Source organism: Centroberyx gerrardi, chromosome 5 (assembly GCF_048128805.1).
Source record: "Centroberyx gerrardi isolate f3 chromosome 5, fCenGer3.hap1.cur.20231027, whole genome shotgun sequence".
NCBI classification, from domain to species: Eukaryota; Metazoa; Chordata; class Actinopteri; order Beryciformes; family Berycidae; genus Centroberyx; species Centroberyx gerrardi.
In genome coordinates, this window is record NC_136001.1 from 16,868,003 (window position 1) to 16,885,614 (window position 17,612).

At 44.8% G+C, this 17,612-nt stretch overlaps 1 protein-coding gene across 1 annotated transcript in view; it reads left to right on the forward strand.

The window, feature by feature from the left end:
- The window catches only part of foxj3 (forkhead box J3), a 66,020-nt gene that overhangs the window by 33,880 nt on the left and 14,528 nt on the right, over positions 1–17,612 (forward strand). Inside the window, exons 3-5 of the mRNA XM_071895262.2 lie at positions 12,262–12,336; positions 15,330–15,413; positions 17,018–17,119. Coding sequence (XP_071751363.1) covers positions 12,262–12,336; positions 15,330–15,413; positions 17,018–17,119 — 261 coding nt within the window. The remainder of the gene's footprint in view (positions 1–12,261; positions 12,337–15,329; positions 15,414–17,017; positions 17,120–17,612) is intronic.

Genomic DNA, 17,612 nt, shown 5'->3' on the forward strand with positions numbered 1-17,612 from the left:
AGGTAAGCCCTCCACTGAGTATGCAGTTAAAGTGACTGGGAGCTCAGCCGTGGAGCCTTGCATCCAGACGGTCATTCACATCTGATAGGAATTTTAAAAAGGAGTAGACTTGTCCTGATTGGCGTGCTGATAAAATCTGCATGGCAAGTAATTATCATGAGAATACGCCTGGCCATTGTCGTTTCATTTCATCTTTGTTTTAATCCATCCTCTCTCTACTCTGGTAATTACTTAACCCCTGTCACCTTTTGTGTCAGTCGCCCACAGCTAATGGCGTCACTCTGCCGTTCACAATCTCTGCTTTTTGGAGTGATAGCGGAGCAGCCGTATGTCTTCACAAAACACTGCTGCTGCCTAGCATTAAATGCTGTGCTTATTGATAAAGATGTCACCGTGGCAGAGGATATGTAGGAAAAGTGTTTTTTGTCCTCTGCCCTGTCAGTGGAGCAGGATGGCTGTTTCTTCTCCCAGAGTGATATTTGATCATCCTGTTGGTGCGTCCTCAGTGGGGTCAGCGGTCTGTGAGAGGGGGACAGTGACACAGCTGTGGCAGCGGAGTGGAACCAGTGATGGATGACATGCCAGAGCGGGCCGTGCAGCCTTCCCAGGCGCCTGTATTGACAGGCACAGCTCTCACATCTCACATTCAGCATCAGTGAGGCTAATCGCAGGTCACACCGGCCACGGATGTGACACGTGAATATCGCTCCTGTAATTGCTCGTTTGTCAATGTCGCGTTCTCAAAGCGCAGGTTTCTGCAGCTAATTTATTGAATGAAACATGCATTAACAAACATCAAAAATAAACCAATGAAATAGAATTTCAGAACGCGGGGCTGTGTAAGCATTTCAGCCTTCGTCCTCTGATGCTGATGTTGGCTATAGGCAAGGTGCTCAGGATAAAAGCATTGATGGTGTTTTATTGGTGGACAGTATTAGGGGAAACAAAGGAGGCTGAAATAAATGTGTAGCCTTGGGCCACTATACAAACAGTGTTTCTATGAATAAACATAATGACTATTGTGAATGATATTCATCAATTTTCTTTTTGCTTTTGATATCTGATGGTGAAGGCTACATTCTGTGTTACGACAAATGTGTTGGCTCCTTTCTAATAGTATGTAAATGGTTTGTGTGTGTGTGTACGTGTGTGTTTGTGTGTGCTCATAGTGATTGTAATCCTAGCCCTGGCTGTAAGCCCTTCAGCCTGTGCTTCACCAGCCGCAAGGCCACAGCCTCTCCCCACCAGTTAATTGCATCTGAATTAGTCCATTAATGTGGCCGTGTAGAGGGATGAAGGGGTGCATGGAGGTGTCTGGCCTCTCTTGACCACTGCAATGTATTATTTATGGGTCAGCAAGTCTGGCAGCTCTGCATTAACTTGGCTAATGGACTATAGGGGGGGTCTGTGATTCCTGTTCAGAAGGGAATCAAATCTAATACGTATAACAGAAAAAAGCTTTTCTTGGACTTTTCTCAGAGGTTGTTAGTGAGAGCAGAGATTTAGAACCGAGGCGTTGCCTCTCTTACCATTCCTTTGTGGATATGCTCCCTGCAGACAGGTTATTGCGGGGAACCCAACCTACCTATGTTGCATACAGGGCTGAGTCATCACACTGTGTCTATCATGGACATGCAATGCACTTTGCTAATGAAAGGCTGAGAATCTGATCTCATCAAGTGTGATTTGTCTAGATTAATACGGATGATGGTAAATAGCTTACCTTTTTTCTCCGCTTATATCGCGGCCTTCAGGCCTCTTGTTTTCACAGTCTGGAGATGATCGCAGTAAATGCTGTCTCACGGTGCACACTGCGGTCTATTAGTGACCTCTTCAGAAAGCTCTGTCTGTCCCCTTTCCGTTACCGAGTGAGAGTTGCGTGACAAGAACACAACTGAATAAGAAAATAAGGCCCCTTTTCTTATCCATCTGGTCTTCACTTCGTGCAACTGAACACCCAGCCTCCTTGAGGGATGTACACTCCAGCCTATATGGGACTGGGAGTAGATTCCACAGGACCAGGCAAACCAAGCATGGTTCAGCCCCAATCGCAAGAACCTAAGTTCTGCCCTTAGTGGTGCTCAGTCATGACTGACATGTCATTTCCCTCACTATGACAGGGAATATGAAATTCAAATGCCTTTTTTCATTCTAATGTTAGAGTTTCTATTTGGGCTCCTCAACTAGATTCAAATTAATGGAATGTTGTTTTGGCTTTTCAGTCTGCACAGAAATAATACAGGTATACGGCTATAGTCACTATTTGTTTTTCAACAGTCAGCAGTCAAATGAATATGACTGTGCCAAGATAGAAGGTTAAGGAGTGCATGGGACTATGTCTTATTTTATTTGCATGCTGATGATAATGTGCATATTGAGCAGCAGCATAAGCTCTATAATGTTTGTGTAGACATGCAGGAAAAATAAAAGGTCAAAATGTCTTTGCTTTCCTCTACCAGATGTAATGAATTTTCAGTAGGACTTATTTCATTTTGTATTTCATCTTCCCAATACCATATTGTACAGTTTTTGTATTTAGATATAATATTTGCTCCTTGCTACTTAAGCCTACAAAGCAAAGGACACACGTGGGAATAGCACAGAAAAGGCTTGCTGTGCCTGTACTTAATTTGTCTAACTCTTAAGTGGCCAGTTGGCACTACCCCGTCACCATTAGAAGCTGCAGTCAGTTCTTCATTGTTAGTGGGCACTGTAGTCAGCAGGCTGCTGTGAGCCATTGTCAGAGGATAGCATCAGAGGCTCTTCTTCTGGCTGATAATTAAGTGGCGTACTGACAAACGGCTTTCATCAGATCCCTCATGTGGAACTGAGAGCATGCGAAGGCTTTCAGGGAGGATAAACTGGAGGACGTCACTTTGCCTCCAATCTTTCATGGCCTTGCGCTGCCTCTGCAGAGACGGAGGAAGGGAGAGAAAAAGCGCGCTGTGTAGCACAGGAGAAAAGTGCAAGCCTGTGTTGCTCGGAGAACCAGACTCAATTTACAGTACTGTGGAAGGCATCTCTTTGCTGATATTGTCAGTCTGTTGCAGTTTCCCAGTTTGCCTCGAGTGGCCAAGCATACAGTATGTGCTGTGGTTTTTTTTCCCCCATTTGAAAATCTGTCAATTGTTTTTGTTTCCTCTAGGCAGACATAACTTGTGATGAGTTTAGGTACTGAGTATGGGGTTGTAGATAGGCCTGTTTCTTCCGGTGGATGTTGCTTGTATTTTCTGGATTTGATTTTGGCCTTGCCATGTCTTTTAAAACCTTTTGTTCCAGCCTGGTCTTCTATTTTGTATCGACCAGTTTGCCGTTGAATAGTGTTTTCTATATCACTCAATCCTGCCAATTTCCAAAGAGGTCTCTGCCCATCATCATTTCTCCTCAACTCTGCTTGGTTCATTGCCATTGACAACACTGTCGAAGGTCAGAGATGTTCTGAAATAATCCACTTAATAGAGCCATGCTCATCACTGTGAGAGGTCTTGTTGTAGTGCAATAATTTGAGCTTTTCTCTAGGCTGTAGCCTCCTGGGTTCTGCTGCTGCACTGTGCAGTAGTATAGTGAGTGGAGCAACACCAGAGGTTGTGGAAAGCCCTTTGACTGTGTGTGGTTTGGCTCTGAGCGAGCGTGCAAGCGTGCGAGAGAGAGAAAGAGAGAGAGAGGGACAGCAAAAGAGGAAGAGACAGAAAGCTCTCTGAAGGACTGTGATCAAAAGAGGCTTCATGTGAGTGGCTCAGGTCTTTTGTTGTAGTGTGACCTGTCAGTCAGTGTTACATTAAGTGAATTTTTTCCCCACAGCTTTTCAAATCTGCAGTGACCGCCTCCCAATTTGTCAGGGGAATGCTCAAATTTCAAATGTAGCATTCAAGCCAGGGCTGTAACCTTCGAGTGTACCTAGAAAATAATGCAGAATGTTTTTCTAGAATTTCTGCAGATTAGGGATGTTAATGATTAATCGACGATCGATTAATCACCGTTAATAATTTGATCGATCAAGCATATATTAATCGATAATGTACGTTATGTGCTATTTCTCATTTTTTTCGGAAATGATTTACCGCCACAAGGGCGCAATTTAACTTTCACCGCCTATACAGAGGAAGAAGAAAGCCAAGCAAGCGGGCGGAAGCATTAATGTTACACCCGAAAAGACAACAGTGTTCATTGTAAACATTGTAATACAAAGTTGAAATACAGCACCTCTACAAGCACAATGAAAGAGAATGCATTCCCCCGGCTGGCGAAGTTGGCGCGACACTATTTGTGCCTCCCGACCCAGGACAGCTGTTCCCCCGGAGCGCGTGTTTCAGCGGATGGACTGACTGTCACCAGGCTGCGCACTGGACTCATCCCTGACCACGTAGATACGCTCTTATTCTTAAATAGACCAGTAGATTGTCGTGCCTTTGTTTCCAATACATACTGTAGCAGCGCCACAATATCGGCACGGCCGGCACAACATAAAATAGTTAATGTATATAAATTGATCTAAATCGCTCTGTAATGCGTCTAATGTGCGCATCACATCATGTCTGTCATTTGGCGATGCAGTAGCTCTGTACTCAACCTGACAGTCCGTCTCCCGTTCTGAAAACATTCGTAAAAAATAAAATAAAATTCCACAATTTCTCTGAACTCGCATGTGTTGTAACGGTAAAGAGTAACTTGATACTTTTCAATCAGACAATTCTAACGCTGCTCAACACTCAGAAAGTTAACATGAGTGCAGTGCAGAGACTTCATTGCATATTCCACTAGTTGGGTTCCGTTGGACACAATGTAAAGACAATTTAAATGAACCCTAAAGAAAGTACATTTTCAGCCTGTGGGAAACACTGACGTCCGTTGCCAGGGGTCCCGACTCTTTTGAATTATGCTTGGTTGAGTAACTTGTTGAGTAGGCCTAAAGACGGGTGTAAAAACACGCATTTTGTATTTTCTATTTTCTATGTCAAAAGCTGTTTTTTACATAATGATTAATCGATTAATTGGTCATTAACGTGACCGACGATCGATTAACGAAATTTCTGAAAATTTGCATCCCTACTGCAGATCCATTCCAAGGTTGGCCTTAAAGCAACAAAGCAGGTAGAGAAGGGGATGTGGGTGCTTGTGTCTGAGTGAGATTGAGTTCAGAACACTTTTATTGGAGTTTTTGGTCTCTAACCCTGCTGCTTCTGTTGAAACGGGAACATCCTTGGTGCAGCATTCATAAACTTCTTATATGCCACTGGAGAACTATGGGGGTTTTGTGTTGGCTCAGCCTATTGTCTGAGCACTATAGGATGCAGTATCCTTGGATTACCCTCAGCAAAATTACTTTGCAGAAAAAGTTGGATTGCTTTACTGCAGAGGATCTCACATGCTGTCAGAATGGACGAGGAACCTCAGATATTACCATTACTCTGGGTTTGCGAAGACATTTTTTTTAGATTGCTTCGGTCAATGTGTAGATGGCTCAGGCCAATATAGACTCAAGTTGTCAGGAATAGCATAGTGGTGTTCTAGACTTCTGTTAGCTTTGTCGTAATTGGTCGAAAATAAATGTCTCCCCTTACACACCCATCTGAGATGTCCCTCTTGTGCTGATGAAGCACATTTTGAACGTGAAACCTCCCCTGCCTAACCCCTGTACCCTTTCTCCTGTTTGGAAGTGTGGAGTCACCCTCTGGAAACAATCTACCTGTAGAAGCCGATGCAAACAAATGACCTTGGTTGTCAGCTCTAGTAGTTCCTCAGTGGGTGTAGCCAGCCTCTCACAACTCTGTGTTTTTAATTGCAATGTGCTTTTGTCTGTAGCAAAACTCTTCAACAAAATCCTTAGGTAAACCTTTTACATAAACTCTAGGCATCTCTTTATTGCAGAGAGAATGATGCCCCTGAAAGTTCAGATTTTTCTTGCACCGTTTTTACTGTGACTGCTGGTATTGTGTCCTTGTTGAGTCCACGCATGTAATCGCTTATCAAGCTAATTTCTTTATGCATGTATTGCCCTCATTATATGAGCCCGCCAATGAAAAATGGGTTTAATTTAGCCAAATGCTCACTGTTGGGGGAAAAAAAAGAAACAATTTCCCCATAGTGTCATCTCCGTTTGCAGAAGTGGCTGTTGAGTTTTAATTACTATAATACCTCAATGTGCTACACCAGATGACCTGGGTCTAGATAGCAAAAGTTAGTGATCTTTTTTTTTTTCTAGTTTGCCCACTTGCTTTTGTCTTTACATCGTGTGGAGCTAGTGCTCTCTTAGCATGGCGTAATAGGGTTGTTATATTTATTACAGATTTCACCTTGGCATTCATTTTTCTGCAGCAGGCAGGCAGGCAAACTGTTCATGTTTTATTAAAACTACATACAAGTGAGTAAAGATCAGAGACTAAGGGGTTTAAAACCTAGCATGCCAACACATTGCTACTAGATGCCAAGGGAGGCAGATCAAATGCCTTTGAAGACGGTTTAAAAAAAAAATCACGTTGAAAATCATTATAGTTGACTTCATGCGTTTTCAAGTGTGGGCTTTGGGTCTCTCGGTAGCTTAGCTGGATGCGAGAGCTTTGTGGTGTGTTGGGCGGCGTGTGTTGGCTGCTTCTTGAGTCTGGCAGTACGTCTGTGGTGGTGGGGAGGGGTCACTCTAGTCGATAACGCTTGAATAAATGCTACATAGGCCTAAACATGACTTCTGTGGGAGCTTTCTTTAATTATTTTTGTCTAAAACTAGCCTACATAATATTCAAGCACTGGTATTAGTCAGTGAAATGTCATCATGGCAAAGTGGGTTGGATTTGACTGGTTTGATGCGGCTATAGGGAGACACACTTGCATGCGACAGTAAAGTTGATCGCGAACAGAGTGCTGTCCTCTGTCTTGTGTATCAAAGCCCAAGAAAACCTGTTTGACAGCTACATTATTTGAAAAATGGCAGGAGAGGGGCAACTCTAAATGCTGCCACTGTGGGGACTCTTTCAGGAATGTCTCATGCCTTTGGTGTCGTACATGTTGTGTAGGTGTGTTGTGAAACAGGGGGTGATGGCGGTTTTAAGGTGTTCAAAATGTTGAAAGTGAAGCTTATCCTGGCACTCCTCCTTTATCACACAGTGGGTTTTCATGCAATCAGTCAGAAGAGCCTCGTTTCGATGGCCTTAGGGTCACAGCTCTTCACGCAGCTAACAGGATTAAATCATCCGGTGATTGCACCCGGACCAACTCAAGTTCACACCTTTTGCGTTTGTGTGTGTGTGTGTGTGTGTGTGTGTGTGTGTGTGTCCAAATGTGTGTGTTTTTAAAAAGTGGTGCCTTGCTGAGTGAATGCTGTGGCATCCCACACGCCTTCCCACACCCACCACAAATAGACAGTGAAGGTGCTACATTCCGTGGCCTCGGTGCAGATCCCTGAGGCTGAGGTGTATGTTCTGTGTTGGTGGGCATGTCACAGGGTCTGCTATGAAGTAACAAAGGCCTAAAAATACACTAATCTACCTGTGTGCTATCTCTGCCGCTTCACTTCCGGTTTCCTTTTGTTGTCAGCCTGCTCTCTGCACTCAGTCCTTCCTACTGCGCCTTGCCGTCACTCGTTCGCTCTTTCTTTCTTTCTTTCTTTCTTTCTTTCTCTCTTTCTCTCTTTCTTTTTTCTGTCTGACTTTCTTTCTGTCTTTCTTTATGTCTGACTTTCTGTCTTTCTTTCTCTATTTTTGTCTTTCTTTCCCTGTCTTTCTTTCTTTCTGTCTGACTTTCTTTCTCTATTTCTTTCTTTCTTTCTCTATTTCTGTCCGTCTTTCTTTCTGTCTTTCTTTCTTTCTGTCTGACTTTCTTTCTGTATGACTTTCTTTCTGTCTGACTTTCTGCCTTTCTTTCTGTTTTCTTTCTGTCTGACTTCTTTCTTCCTTTCTTTCTTTCTTTCTTTCTTTCACTCACTCACTCACTCAGTCCGAGAGATCACACCTGTATATTTTTGACCAGATCGGAGGCATCTCAGCACAGTGGCTCAACTGTTTTTATTGGCCTCAGTCATTCAGACTTGCCGGCAGGTCAATTAGAGGTCCTATCCTCCGAGCTATCCTGCTTGCATGGATGTTTACTTTGGTTTGTCTGGTTTGTCATTCTCCTTTATTCTTTATAGAAACTCAACACTAGATACTAGATATTAGAAGTGGCATCACAGGCCTCTATAATTTTTTTACAAGGCTGTTTTTTACTCTAAAAGCCCTGTGGTGCAGTCTCTCTTCTCTTTCATTGTTAATGTGAAAAGACATGTTGATTTCATAGAAAATGGGCTTAACTTAAAACTGGAGGGGTACCATGATTAGGTAGACTGAATCAGATGTCACCTAAACTAACCTTGCCTTAGTCTTGGTCTATTACTGCACCTCATTTTCCTTTTCTCCCCAGACTTGCTCTTTATTGGAAATGTAAATTGAACTCATGAGTCATTTTTGCTTGTAATATTTTGCTTCATGAGAAGCTCCTGTAGAGGAGGTCGTGGTGATGTAACCGATGGGTTTCTGACACCGTTCACCACCGCCTGTTTTCCCACACACTGCAATGCAAGGGAGAACACTTTGATCACTAAGGCTGCAAATCCAGCGCATTTAAGTTCCCTTCCGTTTGGAGTTTAATCTTAACACTTCAAGAACACTTCTAGGTCATCTCAGACCTTCACTTCATCTCAGGAATGAAAGTAAACTCTCAACCAGACTAATATCTCTTTCTCGCTTTATATTGCGTGTGAGAAATATGAGTGGGCCATGCGCACGTGTGTGTGTTCTGTGTGTGTGTCTTTTTTTAGGCTTTGTCTAGAGGTGGAAAGTTGCAGGATGATGGTGTGGATGTGGGAAGGCCAGGAACCTACGGGGACATTGATTTATTCACGTCGGATCTCAGTGTGACTCTCCCTCTCCCTTGGTTCCTGGTGTTCATCCCCATGTCACAACCGGTCTGTGTGTGTGTGTGTGTGTGTATGCTTGTGTATATGTGTGTATGTCCCAGTGCATGGAGTTCGCTCCCTTGGGTCTCTGAGCGTGTGCGCAGGGTGCCTCCTCCTCCCCAGCTGTGAGGAGCAGTGCTCTGACATGGCCTGTCCCTTTAGCTCACTCTGAACGTTTGACACGCCGAGCGCAGAGGTCAGCCTGACCTACTTTCCCCTGGTGGCCCTTCTGCTGAGCTGCAGTGCTCCTCGGCAGGGGGGGCAGGGAGGGCGGAGCTGCTTACGCCTCCACTGCTGTCCTGGTGTGTTAAATCACCGCCATTCGTTAGGAGACACGTTCCAGTGTGAGTGTGTGTGTGCCCGGCCCGCCCGCGTGTGCGTGTAAGTTTGTGTGTGTAGGAGGCATCCCACACACACAGACACACACACACAAGCTTGTGCTGAGGTTGGATTTGAAGTGCTCTGTGGGGGTTGCAGGTAGATGCTGGGCAGCACTTGGGCAGGACCCCTGCAGTGAGCTCTGTCTGACTCACTTTGTGTACCACCATTTGCACCCCCCGACCTCTTCTACCTACTTCAGTTCCATCTGTACTGTACATCCATGCCCAACTCTTTAACTTAAAGCCTACTGTCTGGAAGCCAACTCTCTGTCTTCACACAGGCTTAGATGTTAAATTTAAGGAGTCGCTGCTCAAATGCTGACATATTGTTTATATACATAACGGTAATTGGACTTAATTTTTCATCAGCGCAGCGTTGTTTTGTTCTCTCCCGCTCAGCAAGTATGCTATGATCTATCAAATGTAGCGGATGCCGCTGTCATCATGTTTTCTTGGCTGCATCTTCCCCGCTGCCATTGTAATGTTTTAAACTCCCCCCCCCCCCCCCCCCTTATGTTCTGGTTCACCTCTTCTCCCATGAATGACCCTCAGCCTGTTAGTTTCACACCAGCAATGTGTCTGCTTGTGGAGAGAGCTTGTCTGACATAATATAGGATGTCGCAGGCACCGGGCCTGTCAGAAGGAGAGGAGAGCAGGCAGGGAGAGTTCATTAAAAAGTAAACTTCTAATGTAGCGGGAGGCCCGAGCTGGTTGACTGTATCAATGATTTAGGCTCAGCAGAAGGCCCTTAATGGATAGAGCCACCTCCCTGTGCAAGCGCAGCTGCTTCTGTCCGCATGGCATCAAGTGGCGCGCACACACACACACACATATATACAGCCTGTGAAGGAAAGATGGTTTTATTCAGGTTTTAAGTACTTAAGGGTGTATGGCATTGTACAGCCTGCGTCGCACACTCCCTCCCTCTCAGACTTTTCCCTGGACATGTCTCACGGTTTTAAAGTAGCAGAGGCTTGCTAAATTGAGAGCCTCATATCTGTTTGTCACCATCCACTATGCATGATCATATCATTCTGTCGTCGCATTGTTTTATTCAGTTGCACTCATGTCTAACTATATAGCGAGGCCCTTATACAGCAGGGAAAGTGGCATGTGGTCCAAAGGAGGGAGTGCAGCTGACAGGACAAGGCTAGTTCCTGCATAATGGTGCTGTCATTGCAGTCTATGCAAAGGAGTCATGCAGGGCCGAGGCCAAGGATGGGCAGAGACTACTCCAGGTGATTTCACCTGGATTAGCACTCCTCAAACCAGAGAGGAGGAACTAATCAGTGAAGTCACCTGGTGTAGTGTTTAGTTGGAATGAAAACCTGCCTACTCTTGGCCCTCCATGGCACCTGGTTACCCATCTGGAATTATACACGTGTCTCGTCTGTCTGCATTACTTATTCCCACTCTCGCACTGCGGCTGGATTACATCCAGACTAGGTAGAATTCTGATCACAATGTGAACATGACCACTATGAAGATCCTGCTGTGATTTTGACAACTTATAATAGTAACCATATTGATGACCTCCCCCTGTGTGAGTGTTTTGCTTTTATGTGTGTGAATGCGTGCCTGTAGTAATATTTGAATCATGTACTCTATAGTTATCCTACACGAAACTTTTTTTTAAATAGCCTTTCTCTAGTATTTTGGGAAGGAATTTTTTTTATTTGTATTCATTTTTGTATTTATTCTGAAAGCCTGTGTGTATATGATATGACAGCCTACTAGTGTATGATTTGTGAGAGTCTTTGTCATTTCTGTTGGAACCTGTACGTGGTATTTTGTGCTGTTGTCTGTGTTTGTATGGATTCAGCTAGACAGGTCTATTCCTCAGTTTGGGTATTCAGACAGTATTCCCTTCTGGCACAAGAACAGGATTAGTGTGACTATGGTGCCAGTCACCCCTTAAGATTTTCTATTGGAGAACAGTGTTAGACTACTTCTGGATTGCATTGGCATTTCAGAGTGATTTCACCAGCGAGATTGACAGCATTACAACGAGGCTGTCATTATCGTACCTCCTGAGGTATAATTGCCTATAGTGTCGAACAAGCAGCTCCCATCTTATGCGCTTGGGGTCTCTGTCTCTCTCTCTCACTCTCATATTCACTCTCTCTCTCTCACACACACACATTCACACTCCTGCTCACTACTTATCTCATGCATCCGTTAAACTCATCAGAGAATCCCAAAGCTTTTTAGTGTGGCCATCTGTCAATACCACTCCATAAAGTGGAGTGGAGAAACGTGTGCTTGCAGTGGCTCCACTAAGCCCTGGTCTGGCCCGCCTCCAGGTGGTTCTGAGGGCCTTGCCGTGGCTGGTTAACCCAGGCCCGGAGCATCACTCTCCAGCCCTCATGGCTACTTCAACCCACCCCACCCCCCCTGATCAGGCAGCTGGATAAACCTCCCTCTCCACCGGCGTGGAGTAGCTTGTAACACTGTAATGAGTTAACTTCCAGAATGATCTACATAATTTATTTCCTGCCCCCTCAGGAGCCTGCTGAAGCATTAATTAATATCAGGCCCTGGTATCAGCAGCCATCCCAGTGTGGGATTCCTTCTGGCTCCTATTTTTGGCACCCGTGGAATTTGATATGTTGTGCAACTAGAATGCAGTTTGTTGGACGTTGATAAAAGATATTGCTTCCTGGTGGCTTTGTACGCAGATCAAGCTCCTGCATTTTCATGGAGAGTGAAATCTGGACACAGTTGTAGGCCAGATCTCATGCAGTGGTGAGCCAGTGGAACAAGCTGACCTTGATGACAGGAACTGTGACTAAAACCTAAGTGATACATGCTTACAACTTGTGTGCCTTTGTTGGTGCAGTCTCTGTGGCTGCTGGCAGTGCTGTTCTCTGCACTTACATACAACAGACTTGTTTCTGTAATCTGGTTTTTGATACGTGTTGACTAACCTCGCCACCTCTCTCTCTTCTCTCTCCGCAGAACTCAATACGGCACAATCTGTCATTGAACAAGTGTTTTCTCAAAGTGCCTCGCTCCAAAGATGACCCAGGGAAGGTGAGACTTTTTTTGTTCAAACATATAAAAATACATTTAAATATAAAAAAAAAACAATATACATGTCAAAGTAAATGTAGTTAAAAAATAAATGTAGCCAGCACCTACAGGTTTGATGTAGCAGTGGGCAGGATCACCATTGCGAAACTTTTTTGCTGTGTATCTCATGCTATCTCCGGTAGAAAAATGTTAGCTTTGAATAGCTGCCAGGCCTCTGACAGTCTGGAAATGCATGGCATGCTCGTAATCTATTATGAACCTCCCACCCCCACAGAATTGCATTGCAAATGTAAGGAGAGACTCGTTTTTTGGACCAGCACAGACAGCAGATGTGGTTTAAAATGCTAAAGCCTGGTAGAGATGGGGCCGCAACGGGGTAGTAGTCGGGTCATTTCCAGCATCTTGCGTCCCTGAAGCAGTTACTGCTAGGTGCTGAACCTACTGAGGAAAAAAAGGCCTCACTTGCACTCTCCCTGTCTCCCCATTCTCCCTCTATAGAAGGATGTATAGACCAACATCTCTCTAGGACCACCTACAGTGTATTTTTCAGCCTGCTTTACCTCACAATCTCTAGCGACATCAACCTGATTAGTGGAATCCCCTGATCCATTCGGTAGTTCATATTGTTGGAGTCTATGGGCCTCTATTTAGAATGATGGTGTGTATAGGTCTAACCATATGTAGCCTAACCTAGATTTCATCCCAGCACTGTCAGAGAGAGACGCTACACATGCTTAGGGAACCGCACAAATAATTACACACACACTCACACACACACACCGACACACGCATGAAGAGCTACGCCTAGCTGTGTAGAGGATGGGGACTGAATGCTAATTTCATGTTTTGCTGTAATCCTCTGATATTGACACTCCTGGGAGCTGCTCCACTAAATACAAAATAATCTATTGCTGTATGGATCCCATTCCAAATGCATGGCCAACATGCTCGCATCCTTAATGTTTAATTTGGAATTTTCCTCACTCCCATCCCCCCCGAAGACAACTTCAAAGAGGCGCTAGCCGCTCTTGATATGTTGCATCAATATTGTAATGTGGCAGGAATATGAGAACTGCTGGTTGGATGAGATAGGAGAGGCATGTCGCTCCCTGTCTCTCTCTCTCTGAGATGGTGTAAGAGATGACGGTTGATATTGTACATACACACACCCTGTCTACCTTGGAGGTAAAAATGCAGCCAGTGAAGGCTACCATTAATAATCTTTATTTTAATTGGCCTCATGTCTCGGGCTAGAGCTGCGAGGATAACCAGTATACTTGTGCTGTTAGTCCTTACTATATTTACACACAAAATGGGGAACTAGATGACATAATTTATGTTGATGTATGAAAATGAGCATCGTCATTTACTGTAAGAGAGCAGGTAGAGTATGTCTGTTATCAAGAACTGTTGTTTAACAATCTTTGCCACAGCCTTTGTTTTATGACTGCACAGAGAATATTGTAGTTTTGCTATATTGTAGCCCCAGACTCCACGGACACACTTCGCTAGGCATTGCTACAGTGTAATGCAGTATATTTGTGAATAATTTAATGACTCTTTATATGGGTTCGGTGTTTTGGTTTTTTTTCTTTGCTTTTTTTTCCCTGGCAAGTCCCTGGGGTGGGTGCGGGGAAATGCAGAAACTCCCTTCCCAAGGGGGTGAACTTAAAGATTTTTTTTGCCTAATTAAAAGAAACGCCACCCAGCCCGGCTCTCTACCGCTAGCCTGTGTCTGTCTGGGTCTCGTAACGGAGCTCTAATTGAAACGGTTAACCCCTACACCTTAACACAGACACGGTTTCTTGGATCACATGTGGAGCCACCGTGTCTCACCTTCACACATCCTCGTTCAATGAAGCCTCTTGTAGAGAACATGGGGAGTGAAATTAGGTTTTCTCTGCATTTTACTGTAGCCTACATCATTACGAGATGTCTCTTCATCTTCGGTTGATTGCGCCGTGAATAATTCCTCCCTCTGAGGAAAATGTTAATTGACCCCAAAGCCTTGAAAATATTAAAACTTATAATTTTGCCCCCTGAAGAATATAGGCCAACCCTGGGTTTTCTTTTTAACAATTGGAGCAGTGGTGCATCCGAGCTGTGAGAGAAACAGAATTGCTGATTTTAACAAGAGCAGGCCGTTGTGTATGCAGCAGTTATTGTATAAAATACTTGAGACACAGCTCGTTGGATGGCCTCTCCTGTTGTCCAGAGAATTTCTTATGGAAATATCAATTATTCTCTCTGCTAAGGAAGTAATTTTAAAGGTCCTGATCTCACTTTCTCTTGACAATTGAGATTTTATCGGGGGTCATATGAAATATTAAAACTAAAATTCAGAACTTGTAGGGCCTTAGGGTAAAAATCTCATTTTTAACAACTGTAAGCTGTGTTGCGTTTGGCTTCGAGGTGGAACACCATTGAAAAATAAATTAAATGGGGCCGAATGCAGAGATAAATAATGCAGCCTGGGTGTGGAATTGCTAGCTGCAGCCCCAGAGCCAACCCCAACTATTCTCTCCTTGATTAGCCCAGCTCAGACCTGAGAAGAAAGCCAACACGGCAGGGCTAGCGCTGCTGAGATTCTGGGGCTGAGGCTGAGGAGCCTTCACCCTTGGCAACAGCACACTGACTCACTACCTGAGGCTGAGGAAGTCCAGCTTCAGGAGAGGCTTAGCATTTCACCACCAGCAGCTCTCCTCGCCAGCCTCTCATTGAGGAGCAGCCACAGAGGAGGAAAAGCCTTGCCTTTCTTACTAACAAAGCCCACACACACTGCACATACTCTGTACACAGCTCTCAGCTCAAAGAAAGGCTTGGGTTTGGAAGTTAGTTGCATAGAAAAGTCTGATGGCTGTGTCATGTCTTTCCAGACAGGAAATCCCTCAGTCCAGTGCAAACATCCCAGGGATACCATGCCATTGTGTGTACCTTAGCAATCAATCCATCGCATTACACATTAAGCTCACAGGTCTTTCCTCTGTCTACAGGGCTCCTACTGGGCCATCGACACCAACCCAAAGGAGGACGCCTTGCCCACACGGCCAAAGAAGAGGCCGCGGTCCGGAGAGCGGGTGAGTCTGAGGAGAGAAACTCCGATACTCTACATACTAGATAAGGAAACGCAAGGAAATTACCCTTCTTTGTCTCTCTTCATTTGTTCTCTCTCCTGCTTAAGCTTCTGCCTCACTTTCTCTGATTCTTTCCTTTTCTGTGCCTCTCTCTCTACTTCTGCCTCACTTTCTTTTCCTTTGCCCTCCTTTCTCTCCCACTCTTTTTCCTTTTCTACCACATGCGAATGCACACACACACAAACACACACGCAAACACACACACACACACACAGGCCCGGTAGGAGTTCATATCCAGATTTTATGTAACGGCCTCTCCATGTAGCTCCGCTAGCCTGTCATGAAGTGAGCTTCTTATTAATAAACTATGCCCCAGGCAGCCATTACATACATTGCATTCTGCACTCACTTTTTTAACAAACATCAATTAATGCAGAGCTGTGTGCGCTGGTTATTCTGAGTGGGAGCTTTTGTCTTTAATTATGGATGAGTCTCGTCCAGTGTTACGTACAGCTGTGCTGGTTTAGTGAGCTGCTTAGATTGACCTGGCCCTGGGGCATCCCAACACAGCAGTCTCTCGTCTCCTCCTTCCCCGCGATGTGGCTGACCAGAGGCTAGGAGACAGGCAGGATTCTGCTACGCTCGCTAGGCAAACACACACACACACCATCATCACTACCGCACACATACACATACACATACACGCAGGCACAGAGATGGCCCAAAACTTAACATGCTGTTCATATAGCCCTACAGCAACAAAATACCATTACAACCATTCACCAATGTATGCCTGTTTATTTCTTCTTTCAGGTGTGAGATTTTATAAATGAGAAATGTAGAGGTAGGTAGAAAAGTAAATTTATTTCATGCATCTTACATCTTAATATGTCGCCCTGCCACCAAATCAGACCGGAGCTGTTCTGATGCAGTCTGTTCATTTGGGCATGACTCAAAAGAACGTACTTGGTGAAGAGTATGAGCCTGTGCATTCTGTATGACACATGCGCTGTGCTCACCCTTCCCCCTAGACGCTGTCTGCCTACAAGGCATTCCATTAAGAGTCTCAGACATTGAAATTGAGAGTTTGTGAAATCTCATTTATGTTTATCATGAATTAAAAATGGTATTGTTGGCAGCCAATCCTCTTACAGTAAGCAGTTTTGGGAGACAGGCATGGCAGAGTTATCTCCCCCAACCGTGCGCTCGTACTGCAAGGCGGTGGCGTGTGTGTGTTTGGGTTGGGGGTGGAGGTAGGGTTGGGAGTGGGGCTGGGGGTGGGGTCTCTCCTCATCTTCTCAGGAAACACAGTTGAAACGTGACCTAAATAAAGGTGTTGCTCTATTGTCATTTATAAATGCTTGTGGTACATATATATATTTTTATCTTGCAGATGGATATGTATCTCTTGTCTGAGCAGAAAAACAAAGCTTTGTCACAAACATAGCAACACCGGTCCACGGGTCTTCCCTCACCACCTGCAGTGGGATCTTGTGTATTTGATAATTGGATAATGGTGATTCTTTTTTTTTTTTTTATTTTTATTTTTTTTTTTTTGTCTGCTCTCTCCCTCCACCCCCACCCACCACCACCACCAACCCCCACAGGCTTCCACGCCGTACAGCCTGGAGTCGGAGTCTTTGGGGATGGAGTGTATGATCTCTGGAAGTGCCTCTCCAACGCTGGCAATCAACACTGTGACTAACAAGGTACTACAGCCAGCCATCCAGCCTCCAGCTCCAGCACACACCTGGCTACACGACTGCACCCTGACCCCACCCACTTCTCCAACCACCTACAGCACTATTCCCCACAGAGAGAGAGTAGCACTCTAGTGGAGGGGAGATACACACACAAACGCACACACACACACACACACACAAGCGGGCACACGCTGATGTGCCTAAAGCTTATCTGCAGTGCAACCCACACCAAAATATACAACTATCTGCACTGCAGCACCTTCTAAGCTACGGCTGATGTTTTATTTATTTTTTTTCCTCTACAACAACAGGCAGCATGTTGTTATGTTCAATACAGCAATACGATGCTTGCACAGATACTTAGCCTTTTGCAACCCGATAGACCTTAACACGATCCCCTGCACACTTGCAGTTCTCTGTTCACACCTGTAGTGGAGGGTGACGCCCGGAGTCGTCTTGCTAGTTACCCTTCAGTTCTATGACCACATTACACCGCCGC